This window comes from Anser cygnoides, chromosome 5, assembly GCF_040182565.1.
Source record: "Anser cygnoides isolate HZ-2024a breed goose chromosome 5, Taihu_goose_T2T_genome, whole genome shotgun sequence".
In the NCBI taxonomy this organism is placed as follows: Eukaryota; Metazoa; Chordata; class Aves; order Anseriformes; family Anatidae; genus Anser; species Anser cygnoides.
The window spans coordinates 31667368-31688351 of NC_089877.1; the positions used below are offsets into that span (position 1 = coordinate 31667368).

The window sequence follows — 20984 nt, forward strand, 5'->3', positions numbered from 1 at the left end:
TTTTATGGACACAAAAGATGGCTACAAGTTTAACCAGATGAACTGTATAACCACTAGCCTAACATCTGCTGCTGTAACAATGGTAGTGTTCTGTATTTCTCTCTCTGTTCATGAGTAAATTTCTTAATATGTGAGCTAGTAAATATACAGAAATCAATTCATACATAAATGTAAATGTTAGAGGGGCAATAAAGCAGATGTTTGAAAGTGCAGTTTAACACCAAATACCACACACAGTTGAAATGCAGGTGGTGTCTCATTCCTTTGAGGAAAAACAGCAGAAGGTAATTATCCAAGTAGTACTATCTTAATATCAATATACCTCTGACATGAAAGACGCCTCAAAGCTGCAAGTTATAAAAAAACAACGTAACCTTCCCTAATCTGTGACATTCGTTAGGGTAATAAAATCATTAAAATTACTGTCAGTCTCTCTGGCCTAAACAGACAGAAAGCAAGCTCATTTGAGAACAAGCTTCCATGGGAAATGCCCTATTGTAATTCGGTGACTATTGCTGGAAGCTAAGTTGCTCTTACCTGCCACATTTTTTACATGGAAATGTGTTTTCTGTGTTCTGAGTTTTACTGGTAGCATCTGATTTTATCTTCTGTTTTCGCCGCCTCCTCTGCACTGGAACAGTAATAGGCTTTCGAGGCTTCATGGTTGTCTCCCTTGGCTTCCTTCCAATTCTGCCTGTGGCAGTTGCTTCTTGACTCCTTATATTGGCATCGCTGGCCTTCAGAGAGAGGGAAAGGTAAGGCAAACAAACTTAAATTCACTTCTTACCATGGTCCTATGTGTACATCAACCAAAATAACTGTATGGGGTTTCCTCGCCTTACCCATCCCAGTTCTTCCACAACAGCACAGTCTTGTTGCCAGTAATACTCTAAGCTACCTCAGCCCAGTCCCTTGCTCTGGGAGGAGTTAGAGGTAGAAACATTTACATCTGAAATTGGTATTTTCTAAACTACTTGTAGAGTGAGTGTGGGGTAGGACGTACAATATGCGCAATGCAGTACTTACTGTTACACCAGCTTGTAGTGTCTCTGCATCTTTGAGGGGAAGTGTGCTCTTCTTTCCGTTATCCAACCCTTCATCTCCCTCCTCTTCCTCCTCTTCTTCCTCTTCCGCGTGTCCCTGTTCTTCACTATAAATGTCCCTTCTGAGAGGAAGAACACGTGCAAACCTGTGGGAACTCTTCACCAGAAGATAAAGAAACTGTTAATTTTGTTGTCTGCAAGTAAATGTTATGTGACACAGGACACAAGCTTATTTATGAGTCTTTACCCCTCCACGCTGGCCAGACTGTGTCTGCTCTCGATTTTACTAGCAAACAAGACAACACATAAAATCAGACTTAGCACCATAGCTCAAGAGAAGAGATATATTTAGGAAATTACCTTGATGTCAACTTCAGCTTCATCTCTCACAGATTTTTCATTAGCACCATCAATGTCCCCAAAGATTAAGGTCCCATTCCGACCAATTTTCACTTGCTTCTTATACGTGTAGTAGAATTCTACACACTGAGCCACTGTCTTGGTTTTTATCTGGTGTTTAAAAAAAATACATCCAATGGATTAATTGATTTTAAAAAAGGTTTATGAATAATAAAGGTGCAGTAAATACACTTTGTATTTTTTTCCCCCAGAAGCTTCTACTCCACTACAACTGCTGTTAAAGCCTTCTTTTCCATGTTATCTTCTCCTGTGTGCCCCATCCCACAGCCCATCCCCTACTGCCACTGTTACTCACTTTGATAACTACAGGACCAAATTCCCAAAGAAAAGCTGGTCAATGTAAAGGTGACAGAACCTGGCACTTTGTAAGCTTAATGCACCTTTTAGCCTCTGAAACATTCCAATTGAGCTGTCAGGCTTGAGAGCAGCTTTTCAGTTTCATGGGGGAGCTTTATTTTACAGCAGCACTTAGAGAAGAGCAGAGCAGAATACCGTTCCAAAAATGGAAAGGAAGGTTTGCAGCACTTTCCCATTTTGGCCACATGCATTTCATGCACGTATGGTGACAGAAAACTATCAGTACAGACAGACCTATGGCCATCTATATATTCTCTATCAGTGATTTTATTTTTATTTTTTAAGTTTGGGAGTATATTCTTTCTGTGCTTTTGCAACTTAAATGCATTTTGGTTATTTATTCAGAGGAAATATACATGCAATTCCCAATTCTGCACTCTAACTCCCTCAAGTGCTTTTCTCCCACTGAAGTGGCATGCCTCATGAAAATAAACAGGAGTGGTTGCTTTTACTATCATTGTCACAGAAAACTGGGAACAAAAGGATGCATCATTCACATATCCTTCTTTGGTTCTTTTCATCAGCAACAAGGATGTGTTTCTATTTAGTTTTATAAGCAAGCCATTTAAGCCATCCTGGAACATTACCAGCACTCTATAAATATGCCCTGTGGAAGTGATATCTGCACTGCATGGACTAATGGAAGTAATGCAGTAAGTACAAGGGCTGAGTAAACAACAACAGCAAAACAAATACTATTGTTCTGGCTATTTCTAGTGAGATTTTATGCTTTGCTGGATAAAATTTCTCTAAAATCTGCTGAGTGCAGGTCTCAATGCTTAATACTGATGTTTGAGAAAAATCAGGTTTGAACTTCCTGTATTAAACATTTGAACATAAGAACATACCACTGACATCAAAAAAAAAAGCATAAAAAAGTAACTTACAAGCTTTTGGACCAAGAAAAAGTCTTTCTTGTAGATTGCAATGCCTTTGTTGAAAAGTTTCTTTTCAGCAACTTTCCAATTGTCTGATCCTGTAGATAAAAAAAAGTTATAACTGAAGCCCTTGCGATTCCAAATGTTAACTCTTTTATGTACTTTTCCCTCAAGTTCCTGTTAAATAAAACCAATGCACACATACAAGGGTACAGTCTCACTGTATACCTAATCCTGCATAACTGCAGGCTGCTGTTAACCTGTTCTTTACTGCTCCACTTTGGCCCTGCTCTCATTCCTTCCTTCGTTAGATGTACTAGTACTCATCGCCACACGTTAACTCAGTTCAGCTTGCTAAAACCAGCTGATTAGAAGAGCTAAAATGTGTTCCAACAAAACAGTAAACTTAACGGGCATTTTTTGGTGGCCCAGTCATCAGATTTGATAAAAGGAAAGTGTTAGGGCAGGAGAACAGAATCTTCTCTTTCAGCAGCAATCCACAATAATACTAGATCAGGTGTAACACCAAACTGTACCTGAAGATCTATTACGTCCCAAATATGCTTACTATTCTAGTGCCCTTGTGTATAATAATAAAAACATTCCAGAATCTTCTCCTATCTCATAGATACTACCCAAGCAACAGCATTATAGTAGTAGTGTGTAATAATAAAGAAATGCAATTTCTATGCTTTATGGCAGCTGCTATTAGATGTCACTCTACTACCTTGCATCAGGTCTCTCAGGTGACTAGGGTCACTCTAGATCATTGAAGTTAGCTAGTACCATACAGCTTAATATTTCCTAATTAGGAACAACACTACAAAGTCAGTCTACAGCATTTACATTTTGCAGAAATAATGTCCATCAACAGTTGGCCAAGCTCTTCATCTCTTAGTGTTATTCAGCAAGCTTGAAAACTCTTCCTACAGAACCCCTCTTAACTCCACCACCTAGAAATCCGTGGCAGAGAGTCTGTGGTTCTGAGGCTACCAGTCTTTCCTTTATCTACTAGCTGTCTTTCTGCATTTTTTCTGGCTTAGTACAAGGGATCAGATTCCTTTATCCCAATAAAGGAAACCAGAATACACATATGCATATTCTGAGAGATGCAGTTTCTTATATTGTGTTATAAGTGTCATGTTTTGCATAGGCAAAATTCCTGGCAAGCCATCATCTGATTTACTAGAGAGAAGTGTGGCCTTTAACTCTTATTGTAGTGTTACAGAGTTCCCTAGAAGAACAGAAAATGATGAAAGAATTCCCATACGTCAGACAAGCAGCATAAAGTTAATCAGGTTAGCAAACCTGTGTAGTGATAATCTGCCAGAGGATGGGTAGGTGATCGTACTGGCCTCTTCAATAGCAGCTTGGTCAAAGCTCCCTAAAATAAACACAAATAAATTAATATTTGGTGTATTGAAAGCAAAGATCAGGTGATTGTTAATCCCCTCCTTTCTAGTAAGCTAACTGAAAAGAAGCTCTTTCCCATAGCACAATTAACACCTGGGATGTGGAATGGGATACAACTTTAAAATCACATTCTTGACTGTCCACTAAGTTTTGGCTACCCCTGGCAAGTGGTAAGCCTCTCAGCACCTCTTCACAATTCTGAATTGACGCTTTCCAACCCCATCACCAGGGTGATGGGAGAGAGTTAATTCCATAGACAGAGACCAGGCAGCAGTTTCCGCTCCTTTACTGAAAGTCTAAGTTACATATTTTCATCCAAAAACCCTGCCCTAAATGATGTCTGTCAAATATCCAAGTCATTTTGATCTTAACTCAATATTTCGAAACAAAACACAGTTGTCATGTGACTGAAAGATTCTACACACACACACACAAAAAAATCTTCTCAATCTGCTTTTTACCCTGCTTTTAAACTGCAACTACTTCCGAAGTTAGCAGAAGAAAAGAACGGAGCCATGGTTCCACCGCAAGCAGTTTAAACCACCTCAGCCATGAGCTCTGGCTGCAAGGGGCAGCCCTTCTCCTCCCTAAGGTCAGCGACAGCACTCACAATGGAGGGCTGGTTCTGTGAACCTATCCGGAAGAAAACTAACATAGGAAAAAACGTTTTTAATTTCTTCCTCTTTTACAACGCAGGTCAGTACAGAGTCTCACAAATGCCAGTGCTGGCACAGTACAGGGCAACCAATAAGCAGCCAGGCAAAAGGGTGGGCTACACCGTCTGACCACGGCACTGATTTATGCCAGGTTAAGTCAATCACAGAACTCTAAAAGGCTGATGATCCTGTGCTGAGTGCTATGCTCTGTTCTTTGATAGTACCTCCCAGGAGTGTCAAAGGGCGTTAATAACTGTGTGTCTTATCTTACAACACTGGTACAGAATTAGTGAGCACAGCCACTTTATAGACATGCACAGAGAACTTACATGGATTTGTCAAAAGTAAGAGGAGCAAAACACTACATTTTAAGTCTCAGCTTCAGCCCCAGCCTCTTATTTTTAAAAAGCCAACTACGTCAAAGTTTGAAATACGCACAAGGAGTCAGCACGGCAGAGCACACCCGGCAGAGGACTTTATGGACGGCAACATCTCCAAAGGACACTAAACAGTGTGAGCTAGATGCATAGGAAGGAGTTTGCAAGGCTTCCCTTTCATCAAATAACAGGCTATCTGGCCTTCAGTAAAATCTTTCATTAACATCAAGGCGAAAAGCTGGGAACACTCACCAGAATGCTTCCCTTTGCTTCATGTAAGAAATGCAGCGCCAGCTCCTGGTTGGTTCCAGCCCCAGGAAAAATGCTCGAACAGGCAGCAGCTAGCAGGTTTTCCACTATTTCCACAGAGATACCAAACATATTCGGATTAGAATATTAAAATGCAGTTTCCTATAGGATTCACATGATTAACTAGCCCTTCTGAAGCAGAATTAGACATAACAGATGCTAAAGCTGACATGCTGAATGTCACTGCAAATGTATCTGGGTCAAATTTGGACACTAGAATTTATTAGACTACAAGGTCACATAGCACAGTGCTGCATCCACCGCTATTTACACATGGAGTTTCTTGCTAATCTCCTCTTTTCCCTCCTGTAATGTCTTCCCATCTCCATTCACCTCAGAGATTTCCTGAATCCCCCCTCTATTAGCTTATGATCTTTACAAAGTTTCCATTTCATAACACCCTTTTTTCTCTTTACTCAGAAAGATTTCTTCCAGGCCTGCCCACTTCCTCTTTGCTTCAGCAAAAGAAGCATTTGTACATGCCACAGCCTATGTGCACCAACAGCAGACAGCTCCTCAATTTGCTGCTAGCTGCTACAGCTCCTGTTTCCTCATCCTGACTTCCATCTACAGCTTGATTTTTCCAAATATTATCATGTTTAGAACATCTCTTGAAAATATAGAACTTGACTGCATGTGGCATTCAAATGTTAACAAAGACAAGGAAGCCTCGCTGAGCTCAAGGCTGCTCCCTCCTTGCCTGACCAGGCCCTCTTTTATCTAAAAAAATCCTATTAACCTCCCTGCCGCCACACACAACCCCCAAAACCAAGTTTTACTCCATTTAAATATGGAGTATTCAATACTATTTAAATATGCCACGTGACCTGCAGCTCTAAGACATTTTAAATTATGCCTGTAGTAGATGCATGGTTACCCCCACTAAAGCTGTGGCATTCAGTCCTACTGACCAGCCTTCCACATTCTTACCATTCTCTTGGGTGACTTTGTTGGTTTCCAGGTCACCCCATGGCTGCCACACCAGCTCTGCTTTATGTTCATCAACTGCTGCCAGAGATCTATCTTGGAGCGATGGGATTTCTGCTTGGAAGCGAGTTCCTACATTTATACGCCTGCAGAAAAAGTAACAAGTCATGGTCAGGCAACCTCTACAATATCCAGACATCCTTCATGTCTGCTAAAAGCAACAATTATGAAGAAACTGAAATGCAGCAGGCTGTGGCATATAATAACAAGAACAGCTTTCAGGTGTTGTCGGTTACATTAACCGGTATGACTCGAAAGGTGAGAGGTTTTACGGCCTTTACCAGTTTCCATTGTCTTATCGATCAACAATGCTTGGAATCATATTTAAATAAGGATCTAATAACTGCTTAAAAAACTTCCATCCAGTAGGTGATGAGGAGATGACATTCAGTCATGGCAAATGTAGCATGAGAGCTTTAGACAGGCCACCATATACTGTCTGTCATTTTCCCCAAAACATTATCTCCAGTTTGTATCAAAGGTAAAGTGATAGGGACGTTATATGTCTCATGGCATGGTATGGGCTCGGGAGAACTAAGACAGCTGAAAATGTCCTCCCTCTGATGCCAATGGTTTTAACTGTTTCAGGATGTCTCAGAAAACAGACTCAACACAATAAATAAACACCGCTTCTCAAAGGTTATTTGATTTCAAACATACTAAAAGTGGAAGGGGCACGGAGAACGAAGAACCCCAGGAAGAACTCGGTTTTGTTGTGAGCGTTTCACAGGTACAGAAGTCTATTAAACCTGTAACACTCCATAGTTTTCCACTTCTTCCTTCACCTTTCTTGATTATCTTGTTGGACAGAAATAGCATGATATTGACTATCTTGTTAGGCAGATATAGCACAACAGCAAAATAGAAAACAAGAGATTTCATGCAAGACTGAGAAGCCCTTGCTAAAAAAAATACAAAGCAAAACTAAAAACGCTTGCAGATTCTCATTTCAGCACTGTGAGGGACTGCAGAATGATGTTAGTGTGGAGTCTGCTGCTCACTGCAATTAGTCTCACCTATCGTTACAGCATGCAGTTTCACGGCGGTGGAAGAGGTTCTAGACACTGACCCCCCCCCCCCCCCCCCCCCCCAGAAGGCATGACTGACAGCAACGGACACTTTGCTGTCAACTGGAAACAGATACAAAGGCTGTTAATGTTTGGGGAAATATGGGAGGTTTTATGTCCCAAGACAGACTCCTCTGTCCTCACTTGTGAGACGGAGGGAGGTAGCTGGACGAATTGGAAAAAAAGAACGTGGGCTTGAAGAGATACCTCAGCAATTGCCTTTTATCTTCAAACTAAACTTCCAATATGGTAGCCCTAGGCTGGAAGAGCCTAAGAGTTAGACCTGGCACTTGCAATGTCCAAATAAAAACAGATTTTCATTGCAAGAGCTCATCAGTTACCAAGTAACCTGATCTAATTTGTCTCGCTCCAAACAAGGGCTTGGACCAGATGACCTCCCAAGGTCCATTCAAGCTAAGTTATTTCAGGATTCCTTTAACAAGGAAGCCCAGATTTCAGCATGGCAAAAGCTTTCCTGTAAGCACTGACAGTGCTCCTGGGGTGCCCTGTGGTATGGTTAAGTGTGGCAACATCCAGAACTGAGGCTGTCAACTGGGAAGGCAACTCCCAGACGATGCACCACAGCAGTACTTGCGGCTGGCTAGCTGAGAAGTGACTGAGGCTTGAAAGCAACTGAACTCAAGACCTGTGAAACACAGATCTGTGACACTAGCTGCCTATTAAGCTACTTCACAAATAGAAGAATTAAGCTTCATTAGCACATTTCCTATTCTGAATCTCTGCAATGCAATGACCTTTTGAGAAGCATTAGCAGAAGGTCTGGCAAAGAACAAGCAATTAAGAACACAATATATGGCAATCACAACTTATAGTCAATTTCTGACAAAGTCAAGAATACAAACTAATGGATCAAATTAAATATTTCTTTTCTAAAAAAAAAAATAATAAAAAATGTGTTTCCTGCCATCTTTTGTTGATAGAAGATATGCCCACATAACAGACCACAACAGTGTTGCACAAATTAGCATTAAAGCAGCAAACTAATTACTCTGACAACACAGAATGTCAATAGTCTTAATTCATCTTGGTTAAAATCCAAAGTTAACTAACCTGCACAAGCATCTGTTCAGTAAGCCTAAGATGATAGCAAGATGGATGGCTCTTTGCACATAACCCCCTTTTGGCAACAGAAAATGAACCTTCATTACTAAGTCACCATAGTTGGAATTTTCTAGTGACATATTTGAAAATTCTCATCAATGACTGAGTCTTTAGCAAACATTACGCCATTGACTTCAGTAATTTAAACCAACAGACACAACAACAGAAGTCAATTGCACCACGCAGAGTTCAAAGATCAAGACCTGGTATGAAAAAAAGATCTGTTCAAGAAGAGGCTCACCTGGAACTATGTGAAATGAACGAACAACAAAAAGACAAATTAAACCATTGTCAAAGACAGATTAAAACCAACAAATGGGCTTCTTTATTTCCATGAATGGGCTTGAACAAGTGCTGGTGCAATAGAGGATACAGGAGCAGAAAAACAGTGATTTATATCTGGATTGTCATGGAACCAGAGACTGGTCCTGGAAGGAATCTGCAAAGGTGACAAGAATAATCTTGGTTCATTCACAACTGCAGTAGTTTTCAGTTGGTTCAGGGCTGTCTGTTGCCAAAAGTGTACAAAACCTTAACATCAAACAAGAAGGCAGAATGGGGGAAGGGGAGGAAGTCCTATAAATTTACAGCAAATGCTCCAGTTAATCTTTAAACATGGCAATTTGGGAAGAAAAGTAAAAGAGGCCTGTTATTTATTTGGGGACTGTGAATTAAATATTTCAAATGTTAACAGGATATGCTGCAGAGTTAGAGCTGAGATTCCTTCCTGGCTGCAGAGAGTCAGGAATGCAGAGCCACATGGGTGTTGTCATGCCATGCATCTCCATGAATAGATTTTGCAAGAGTTCATTAATATAGACGTAACACTGAATTGGAACTACTTTGCTGTAGTTCTACAGCCCTTAACTGTGGCTGATAACCTTCCCAGAGGGTTTACAAAGGCTGTGCAGGGACACTTGCTACACTGCTTTTCCTGACAGGTTTAGCAAGACTGGCACCAAACCTAAGCTCCTAACTCCAGCTTCAGTGTCTCCAAATTGTGTTCTCTAGTGCTGCTGGGTCCTCATATGTCTGAGCTTTCCCTGCACACAACCAACTAAAAAGTTTAATTAGGCTTATTAGTTCAGGCTACATGCTGCATGCAAGTGGCTACAGTGCTTTCAGTCTGCGTCAGCTCACAAGGGAGCAAAGCCATGTTCACAGTTGCACTGAAGCTAACACACCACATGGATAACCTGCAACCTGACCAGTGCATATGAAATCTAACTACATTTGTCCACACTCTGTTTTGGCCTTCCTCTACAGGAGTATTATTCTTCTCACTCTAAAACAAGTAGCATACAAAGGAGTGTTCCTATACAACAACACAAGACACTCACCTTTAGATAACCAATGCTATTTCAGCCCAAAGACAGATCCGTAGTAATAGAAAGTAGGTAAAATCACCAGAATTAAAAGGTGCACTTGCCCAAACAAGTGTCATTTATCGCACAGAGTCATTTTAAATAAGACAATTTATATTCTGAGTCACTAATAGGAATACTTTTAATGTTTCTAAGAGATATTAAACTGTACAGAAAGCAGCTTGAAGGTTTAGCAGCAGGAAGAGAAGCAGGTTTACTACCAAGCTAAGACTCTGTTGGGTACTTACGGTTCAATGCTGACCGGCGTGGCTTCTCCCACTACTGTGAGAACAGGAGGGGTAACTTCTGAACTATCTGCAAGGCAAAGAAAGAACTGCTCAGACTGATCATCTTCACATTTGAGATATATTCTTCACACAGCTTGTAAATCTATCTGAGGTATCCACCTCTTAAAACAGGTACCCATATGCTAAAGGAGTTTAAGATGTCCAAGAACTCAGCTTCTAGTCAACATCTACATCTTAGTAATAACAATATATCTGGTCAACATAATGACGGTCTATTATAGAAGAGGAACTGACTTTTCCATTCCTGATAACGTCAGTAGGGGGTGTCAGAGATTACTTGTGAACACATCGTAACATGCATGGCCTGATGGAAAGAACACTGCAATTCCTCCATCCTAGCTGCCCAGACTTCACCAGCAAGAAATCCCAGTTCCACATACCCACATCTCTGAAAGTCATGATTTTCCTCCTATTTCTCCATAGTTCCTTATCATAAATTAGCAAAAAAGGGAAGGAAAAAGTGGAACTTACTTGATCTAAGCAGAGTTCTGTGAGCGCTTTTAGGAGTCATTGGAGGTGGAACTGAATGACCGCTTGAAGAGAGGATAGCATTAAAATATAGCCCAGATCCTTCTCTCACTGGGCTAAGAATCGGTGGAGGAGTGTAAGGAGGTAGCTCAAAGTTCCTATCTGAAGGATGATCTGCCAGACGGACAGGTGACCGTAAGTGGCTCTGATACGGGGTAATGTTAGAATAAACAGGTGGTGCAATAAAGGTGCCAGCTTTTGGTGGTATGAAGAGTGGCTCAGGTCTTGGGCGCTGCTTTGGTTTCCGGGGAAAACCCTCTGCTTCATCCTTTGGGACAGCATCTTCATGCTGTTAGAAAAAAAAGTTACACATTTAATTTCATTTTAAAACTTCAGGTCAGTTGAAGAATTTCCGTGATATGACAACATTCTTTCATGGCAGGTCAAAATCTAGACAGGGTAGCTGGGGAGAGGACAGGTCTCAACAACTAGCACAAAGGGAAAGCAGGAGGAAGATGATGGGGAATGGAACTCACAATTATTTTTTTTACTATACTACATGAACTATTAGGTAGCAATGCTACCTCTGAGTGCTTAGGAATCACATGCGTCTGGTCCAACCTTTGTTTGGAAAGATGATAATGACCTCACGGTAGCTAGGAAAAGGGACATATAAGTTCAGCAGAACTCTGATACAGATGCAGGATGACACCAGGTAGTGATTAGAGAACAGAAGAATACATAACAGCATTATTTTAGATGGTCAAGCATGTAAATGCACAGAAACCTCCTTAGATGCCTGCCATTTCCTGATGGTATCAGAATGTTCTATTGTACTTCTCAACAGACAAACAGAATAGACAAAAAAGTTTAAAGAACGCAAACCCTGTACTGGAAAGGAAACACTCAAGTACTGATCTTCAGAACCTCAGCAAGATTAAAATTCCAGGAGAATGAATCTCCACTTTGGATTTTACTCACACATGGAGATACATACACTACTCACAATTTGATGTTATCAATGTACGTATGGAGTAAACACTCTTTACTCAAGGAGAGAGAGTATTTATGCTAGTGTTATTGTACATCTGAATTTCTTTACTGCTTAGTAGTTGGGCATTGCTTGGCTGTACTAGTAGTAGCAGTAACGGTCCATGAAAATGACATATATGGCAATATTATGAAATGCAAAAAAAAGAAAAACAAAAACCATGGTCCCCAGACTGCATCCATTCCAAGTTCAAGCCTTGAGATCCAACTACTTTAATAGAAGAACTAGACCAGATTTCTCAAAACCCAATCCAACCTGACCTTAAACACCTCCATGGATGGGGAATCCACAACTTCTCTGGGAAACCTGTTGCAGTGCCTCACCACTTCCTGAGTGAAGAGTTTCTTCTTTATATCTAATTTAATCTACCCTCTTTTAGTTCAAAGCTGTTATCCCTTGTCCTATCACTACACTCCCTGACAGAGTCCCTCCCCAGCTTTCTTGCAGGCTTTCTCTTGCAGGTCTCCTCAGAGCCTTCTCTTCTCCAGGCTGAACAACCACAGCTTTCTCAGCCTGTCTTCACAGGACGGGTGCTCCAGCCCTCTGAGCATCCTGATGGCCCTCCTCTGGACCCAGCCCAATAGGTCCACGTCCTTCTTACACTGGGGGCCCCAGAGCTGGATGCAGTGTTCCAGGTGGAGTCTCACAAGAGCAGAGCAGAGGGGGAGAATCACATTCCTCACCCTGCTGCTCACGCTTCTTTTGATGCAGCCCAGGATACGGTTGGCTTTCTGGGCTGTAAGGCAAATCGCCAGCTCATACTGAGCTGGCAATAATTAATATATAACAGATTTGGCTCTCTTTGGTTTCTTTGCCTGCTCATACCTGATTTGAGGTTTCCATGTTAGTATTACGGTTAGATCGCCTCCGAGTGACTATCACAGAAGGCTTGCGTTCACAAGGACCTCGATCATTTGTTTGGCCTCTCTGGAGCTTCCCATCCTCAGGCTTTTCCTTTCCGAGGTTCTGCAAGTCAATTTTTCTCACTGGCACAGATACAGGAATGATAAGAGGCACAAGACTGCTGTCCTCCCGGGCTTTTTTAGGAGCTGGTGAAGAACTGGCAAATTCCACAACGCTTTTAGCGGTTGTAGGTCCTGGAGCTGCTATCAGCACACTTTTCTTCTCTTCTGAAGTATCCAGTTCCTGAGAAGAAAGATAGATTCCTTAAAAGTTCTGTAGCACTTGCAAAACAAATCAGATCTCTCACACAGCATATCAACTCTCTCTATGCAATTTGCAAGCTGAAAGGGTTTTAGAAAATGTTATTGGAGGAAAAAGAATATTTGACAAAAAGTATTAGCAAAATTTGTTAGAATTAGTTGAGGGTTCCCTAAAGTCTCAACCAGTAGAAAACTTGGACTTGTCATCCATAAGAATCATTTTACTACCTATGGTTTGACATTTTATTTTCCAGGTGAAATTGTGCCCTGCCGTATAACTTCCCCAAAGGTTCTTCAGGTTTAGTAATGACTGTAAGCTGCAGGTTATTCATTTCAAATATCACACTTCTGTTCCAGAAAAGACCAAACAATGGTAACGCTAATTAAATCTCTCATGCAAAAAAAAAAAAAAAGCTAGATTTTTATCAATTTTCTTCCAATTTACGTGACAGAAACAGCTTTCCTTCTTATAACTGGAGCTTTTGAGGTTTTCTGTCCAAAAAGCCTGAAGAACAACTTCTCAGCAGAATCAGCAAGGCACAACTGCAAGCCAGCTCGTTTTACATTGCTATTACAGCTTCCATGTCTTTGCTTTCTTTTACTCATGCAAACCCTAGAAAACAACTCCAAGGACATAGGACAGGAGGCTGAGTTACTGAACAAGCACATGCATACTGTAACACCAAATGACTTCAGGTACTGTTAGACAAGTGATTTCTGCTGCTTCAAATGACTATCCACATGTTCATTCCACTCTAGGACCAACTTCAAAGCAGTTGCCAGTTCACTTGGAAGCCGGATGTCAAAGGACAACTTTCAAAAACAGTCCCCCTCAGGGATGCAAAGGCCTTCTCAAGCTATGGTGAAGTGCAATCTAGAAGCTGTAGAAGATGCTCCTTTTGGTGTTTCAGAACTTCTCTCAAACTTAATACTCTGTTTGGAAAGCCTTTGGATGCAATTAGGTATGCAAACTCATTTTCTGTGAGTGACAACCTACCGAGGAATTTACATCAACAGTTCTGCGCTGTGGAAACTAAAGCAACGTTATCTCTCGGGTACGATGAGAGGTCTCCAGCATGGGCTTCAGCAATTTTGCAGGTTTACTTCAGGTCTTGAAAAAGAATCTATTGTGTGCCACTAAGAATATCTAATCCTGATAAAAATATAGCATAAGAAGGTTCTGTTGTAAGGTTTCAGACCTCTCCTGTCATTTCACTGTGGTTACAGATCAAGTCAGCCAACTTCTTCACTGATGAGCAAGAGAACATGCTCCAGTTGGCACACAAACAAACAAACAAAGATAACCAAAGGACTAAACTGAAGTCTCACTTCAATACTACATTTATATGGAAGGAAGTGCAACTTCACTGTTACAAGATCCCTCAGCCAGAGCCTGAGGCTAGGGCTCTGGCCTCTCGGAGAGACCAAGTATTTTTTGCTGCTTTTCAGAGCAAACAGGTCCACCCTGAAACATTAAGCCTTCAAAAAAGTTAGGTGCCAAGATCAAGCAAATAAAATCAATCATAACAAGGAGATTGAGGACTCCCCCCTTGCAAGATCTTTTATTAGAATAAGGCTAAGTGTGCACAGAAATGTTTATCCCATAAGCAGTGCTGTAGTTTGGAAATTTAACTGCTTCTGCAGACTGGAGATATCATCCCCCATTCCACAACAATGAAACCGAGAACTGAAAAGTCACATTTGGCATCAGTTGCCCCAGATTGTGCTGCAGAAGGAATTCACAGGCTTTGAGAACCGCCCTTCACTCCAGAATGATGATACGCACCTGCACTTTTTCCCCTGAGATTACCAATTTTGGATTTGGAGGACATTCATCATGCTGCCAGATGTGTCACTCAAGACCACTACCTCTAGATAGTAAGGGGCTCTTGCAAGTTTTTTGTAGCCTCCATTCAGTACTTCAGGAAAGAGGCAAACAAGGATGATTTTTTAAACATAAAAAAAATAAAATAAAATCATCTGCTGGCAACAGATGCCTACTTCCACATAATCCAGTCCACACCTGAAGAAGCAGCTCACACACAGCTTCATGCTGCTACACATGGCCCTACATGCATCAGGGAGACCCAAGCTGATCATCACCTCACTACTAAAGCCTAGTTATCTAGGTTAGCTCTGGAGTTTTCTTCCAGCAGTGACATCTACAGTAGATGGCTTTGCACTGAAATTAAGAGTGGTCTGTGGCTACTTGTACTGATACTACATTCTTTAGACTGCTGCAGAGAAAGGTGCTGTTCGTAATCAGGTGACTGGTTTTTGCCTCGTGTAGCTAGCACTACCACAAACACTCCAGTAAATGCTTTATGGCTACCTGACAGAACAATGACAGCACAAACAAGTAACAGCAATACGGATATGTGAAAGAGCATCAGTTCTGACCAAAATACAAACCTCAGATACTTCCTGCATGCTACGCAGATCTCTGTAGGTCAAGAAACATGAACTAGTTTCCTGACTGCAAGGAGGAAATTATGGCAGCTAGTCACACACAAGATGCCATGTTTCTTTGGCAGTATGATGGGATAACTACACCCCCTTTATTTCTAAGGCTGGGAGGTAACCAGCAAAGAACTCTCATCCTTGGTGATGGGAGAGACAACTGCTTTTAGAGAAAATAGGAAGGAGGAGACCAGAACAGTAGAAGAGAGAGCGAAAAAGCACTACTGGGAAATTAATATCAATAGCTGAGATAGCCTCAAGGATGCTCTGATCCACAGCACTGAAAGATCACACATACCTACTGTTTACTAAGAGGGGACACAACTGATTTTTAGATCAAGCCATTTGTTTCAGACCCCTGAATAGTTTTCTCAGCTGTTTGATTATGGTCAGAGGTAGGCAGAAAGGAATCAAACAAGGGACAGGACCTTCATTTGCAGAACTGCTAGGGATTTTCAGCCAGTTCAGCATTTCTGTTACAGAACTGGTGGCAGGAGGGCTGCTGGATAACTCCAGCAACCACAACTTGTTGCACTTCTATTTAGACTCCTGCATAAATATTGAAGGATGCACTACCGACCTAGAGTCCTCCAGTAGATTCACAGAAACCCATCAGTCATTTTATTATTGACCATCTCTACCCCTCAAGTAGTCTCTAAAAAATTTAGATTTCAGAGAAAAAACCCAGTCGTGACAGCTGGAAGAACTGTTCCAAGGCCACTGCTGTGACCAAACAAGAGACCACACCAGCCTTAGGAACTCCTGCTAACAGTAAGGCAGCTTCTCTCAGAAGTCAAATTGAAGCTTGCTCATGAAGGAGGCGAGTTCAGAACTGAGATTCCGCAATTTTATTTTTCTGTTTTGTTTTGTGCATGTGGCAACTGGTCCTCTGCTTTAGAATTGGGACACGTGCTAAAGCCACATGGAAGAGAAAAGAGGCAGGGTCTACAACCTCTCTCTCTTTTTCACAAAAGAGTATTTAAACCCAGACACCTCTGAGAAGATCATTCCAGATCCGAGATTTTTTTTCCATTGTTATTAAAGAAAACAAATGACACCACCTTTTCACATGCAGCAGAGTTATATGTGAAATGAAACAGTAAAGCTAAGGTTGGAGAATTTGCTGTAGTCTGTAGGCAGCAATAACCTTGCCTGAAAAAGACAGACACAGTAGATGGGCAGCTCTGGTGCAAAGTGTCATTTGTGACACTGCACGTATATATTGACACTGCTGTTCAAAATAATGTTCTTGCATAAGGTACACGCACCTACATTGGAATGTTCAAACTAGTTCAAATTAGGAATATATCTTCTTTCATCAATAATTTAATCCTGTGGCTTACTTATATAATCTTCACATAACGCATACTAAGGAAGGCTTCTAGGTTGTTTGTATCAGAAAGACACTGGTAAGAGAAGGACACGACTCTCCTGTAAAAGTTTTCTTTTTCCCCTCACGTAATATGCAACCCCCTTAATAGATGTAGAGTTCATCAGACACAGGGTAAGAATTTTAACCTCTTTCAAAACCTCATCCTGAAAGCCTGAAGAGATCTGAACATAAGAAGTTCTTCGGCTAGTGCAATCATGGCAGCAAACAAGCTGCCTGTGAAAACTGCAAAGAGCAAACGAGCGTCTGACAAAACTTTTCTCTGGTCTTTACATTATGAATCAAGCTACGAGCAGCCATGCCTCCAAATGAGTAATTTTCACCTGTCAGGCCCTTCTAGATGCTGTTAGCTTTCTCTTGCCACTGTGTTGATCAGACTGCAGTGCTAATTGTAGGCCTTCCTGCAATATAAACATGCAACGGCTGGAACAGAAGCAATTAATAGTTCACGCTGCTAACTACTTCTAAGTTTTATATTAGATCTTCTGGTGGACTGCCTGTTCAGCTGGACTTAGAGCAACATGGACTGAAGACTGCATCAACAGCCACCGGCTGCTGTGAAAGAAATGGAGTAGGCTATGGATACTTGTCTCGCTGTTTCTTAGTCCAGTTCTTTTACTCAACCACCACATCCCTCTAAGGAAAATACTGGAAAAAACAGCCACAGACAGACTAGGAAAAAAAAATAACAAGGAAAAAAATTCCCTTCCCTTTGTTGTCTGACTGGGCAGCAACTGAAGCGGCAAAATTGTAGGTAAAAGTAGCTCACGCTCTACCGCCCATATTTCATCACTCTCTGGCAACAGAACTTCCAAAGAAAAGTGCATCTTAACTTCTCATAAGAGGCACTCATTGAAAGATTAGCCAAACCTTACCTGAAGAAAACCACAAAAAACACCTCATAAACAAACAAGCAAAAACCAACTCCATAATCCCATCACTTGCCTCTACTGTGCTCATTTTGACCCTTGCCATCTTGTCATGGCAAGAGAAATACTGAACATGCAAGTAGCATATAATTTTAGATAGCACAATTTAGAAACACTTCAGCCTCTAAAAGTGAAAAATTAGTAGGTAAGCAGCAGTTTTAACATAAAAGGAGGAGAATGTTAAAACGGTCAAAAGATAACAAGTGAACTGCTTATGCTTGTTGCTCTAAATTCCTGATCAGCTTGAGGCCTAAGCAGAAAACATCTGAATTTTGAAGTCCTGGGCTAAAATCACATTCGGTACTAGTGAAGTAAAACTGCCCTTAGGTGGTTTCACTGCACTAGAGCTATTCTCCCATGCCTGTGAGTTGCAGTAGCTGAACTTACATCCCACAACTCTAGAGCTGCCCTTGCTGCACTACAGAACTTCCTGAATCAAGATACCATCCTATCCTGCTTAAGTACATTAATTCCTTTGCATTTCGGCCCTACTGCCTAAACCAGTCCTCATACTATATTGGCTAGGATGTGTATCTTACCTTGACGTTCTGAAGAGAAGCCAGCTCCACAGCTTTTTGGGCCAAAGTTAGCAAATTGGCTTCTTGAGAAACACGCCGTCTCCTTCGTGTACTCTGGATTACACCCCCTCTAACACCCTGAAAGTCATTAGTTCTCGGAGTGTTTTCTTCAGCTGCTGCTGTCTGTTTCTCCCCATCTCTACCGTTCTGGGCCACGGCTTGCCTCTCTGTTTCCATCTGACACAGTTCACTGTTGACCAGGGCGTCCTTCTGCCCCAGATCCATCCTCTTGGGGTGTGAATAGCTACTTTTGTTGTGGGCCAGCGATTCAGGCGGCTGCTGCAATGGGACCTCTTGCTGATGTGTGTGCCAGTGATGGAGAAATAAATTGCTAGATTGTTCTTCTGCCTGCTTGGAAGCCAACACGTCTCCTGCAGACGTCATCAGGACACCTTCTTTGGAGAGTCTCCGTGACCTTCTTGGAAAGGGAATCTGGGTCTGAGGTAGCACTGTCTGTTGGTTCTGCTCTGTTAGAGCCTTGAATAGTTCCTGGTTCCTCTCTGTTTGCTGAAACTGGTGTGCCATCATGTGATGCTGAGGTGCTGCAGCTGCCACATGAGGCTGTGCTATGGAAGCAGTTTGCTGTAGACTGAAGGCTTGCGTGGCAGCCTGTTGCTGCTGCTGTTGAGGATAGAAATTTTCAAACAGCTGTAGTTGGGGAAGAGCTTGCTGTTTTTGCTGAGCAGTAAATGCCGGACTGGAAGAAGCTGGGGCTTCTTGAAAGACATGCAATAATTCAGGAAGACCTTGCTTCTGGCCTTGGTGACCAAATGCAAGTTGGAAAGGCTGCAATGGCAGACTTTGATTCTGCTGCTGCTGCTTCTGCATCTGATGAAAAGAATTCATTTGTGCTTGCTGTCTAACCAGGGCTTGCTGTTCCAGCTGAGCCTTCTGGGACATCATTTGCTGGACAGCATCTTCATACAAGTCCAGCTGTGACACAAACACTCCTTTCTCTTGATTTCTTTTAAGGGCTTCTGGGTGGCCATAGAACCCTGGGGCACCAGCATTGGAGTGGGGTCCTTTTGGGTTGCCCCCAAAAACCATACTGTGGTTCCACATTGCAGGTGGAGACTGCCAATGGGCATCACCTCTCTCCGGCAACCGGTTTCCCATTAGTGAATTCTGCCATTTGACAGCTGTCACTGGCTGGGACATCATCATCGATTCTCCCCTATCTTGATTGTAAACAGAGTTCATCAAAGCAACATTGTTGGGGGCACTTGTTAATCCTCCCGTGTGAGGAATCTCCATGGTTTGGGAGACTGGTATATTCCCTCCATGACCATAGTACTGGCCTTCTTTAAGCTGCTGCTGTGGTTCTTTTGATGACACAGCTATATCCTGTTCATTAAAATAAGCAAGTCGTTTCCCAGTCCTTTTGGTTGAAGACTTTTGCTGAGTCTGAAGATTCATGATTCAGTCTATTCTCCCAGCTGCACACACTGTATTTACAATCCACCCATCCCTGAGGTTGGGGGAGAAAAGGCACGTAAGTCTGTCTTTTCCATTCAGTTTTAATAATAAAGGGCAGGAAAGAAGTCCAGATGAAAGTACATCCACTTCCTTTTATTTCGCGTGCTTCTCACACTTCTTTTCACTCTTTGTGGTTCAGAGGTCAGCAGGGTCCCCTTAGTTACAGGTCCTGAAACAGAGAAGCAATTGGCATGAATCATCAGCAAACAACTGGAATACAAGCAGTCATGCAATAAGCAATGATGTGCATGTCTGTCCTGTTTCTGACGGAAATGAAGATCAGTGCAATATATCTAAGAAACAATAGATATGACCTGCTAAGAAAATGTAAGACAAGCTAGTTTTACAAAACAGATATATTATATTTACATAATGTAACTCCCAGTTGCACACAGACTTCTGACTAATCCCTCAAACTCATTCTTCATTTCTCTTAAACACTCTCTCTTCTGGGCAATTATTTCTATGTCTTCCTGTAGCCAGGAAAATCTGAACTCAAAATCACACAGGAAAAAAATAAATTAAAATAAACTGATGACTGAGCAAAGAGAAAAATGATGTGTCAGGCCACATTTCCCAAAGACATTAAAAACACACACACGCCAAGGCTGCACACACAGCAAGATGCTACATTCAACGTTTTGAAGGAAACAATCCAGCAGCAGCCCATCATTTCTTCCTAGCCCCCAATCATTACAGTTGCTTTCCAATTTAGAACTGCCCATCAGGCATCCAATCGCTGCAGACAGGGCCTGCTCAACCTGTTGCCCTCTCAGATGCTTTTTTCAATAGCTGAAAGCAACTGCTCCTGTTCAGGTCACACGCGTGGCAAAGTAGTTCTGGCAGATTATCACAACTGCTCCTGAAAATCATCAAACATCTGTTGTTGTAAAGCTAAAAACGTAACAGGAGAAACTTTTTCCAGAACAAAGAGCCTAAGACAATTCCACCCTTCTGTTCCCTGGAAAAAAGCTAGCCACAAACTCAGGCTTTAAGATCATCGTTTACGGGATTAAGGTCTAATGCATGCATATAATACACGTACTAGTGTTTCTATTAGGACACCTAAAGCCTTTTAAGGAATTTAGTTTTAAATTTAGTAAAATTGTTAAACTAGTAACACCCAAGTAACAATATGCAGGTCTCTATTACTATCTTTTTTCAATAT

The 20984-nt window shown here is 41.7% G+C and overlaps 1 protein-coding gene across 10 annotated transcripts in view; it reads right to left on the reverse strand.

The window, feature by feature from the left end:
* Positions 1–20984, reverse strand: part of MIDEAS (mitotic deacetylase associated SANT domain protein) — a 78248-nt gene that overhangs the window by 11527 nt on the left and 45737 nt on the right. For 9 of the 10 annotated variants that reach the window (XM_066998709.1, XM_013191763.3, XM_048064915.2 and 6 more), the window contains 11 exons: positions 18302–19985; positions 12646–12966; positions 10773–11118; positions 10242–10308; positions 6384–6526; positions 5397–5500; positions 4007–4082; positions 2708–2796; positions 1404–1553; positions 1027–1200; positions 538–737 (listed from right to left, as the gene is read on the reverse strand). In XM_066998709.1, coding sequence (XP_066854810.1) covers positions 538–737; positions 1027–1200; positions 1404–1553; positions 2708–2796; positions 4007–4082; positions 5397–5500; positions 6384–6526; positions 10242–10308; positions 10773–11118; positions 12646–12966; positions 18302–19756 — 3125 coding nt within the window. In that variant the 5' untranslated portion in view covers positions 19757–19985. The remainder of the gene's footprint in view (positions 1–537; positions 738–1026; positions 1201–1403; positions 1554–2707; positions 2797–4006; positions 4083–5396; positions 5501–6383; positions 6527–10241; positions 10309–10772; positions 11119–12645; positions 12967–18301; positions 19986–20984) is intronic. The other variant, XM_066998712.1, reaches the window with a different exon arrangement.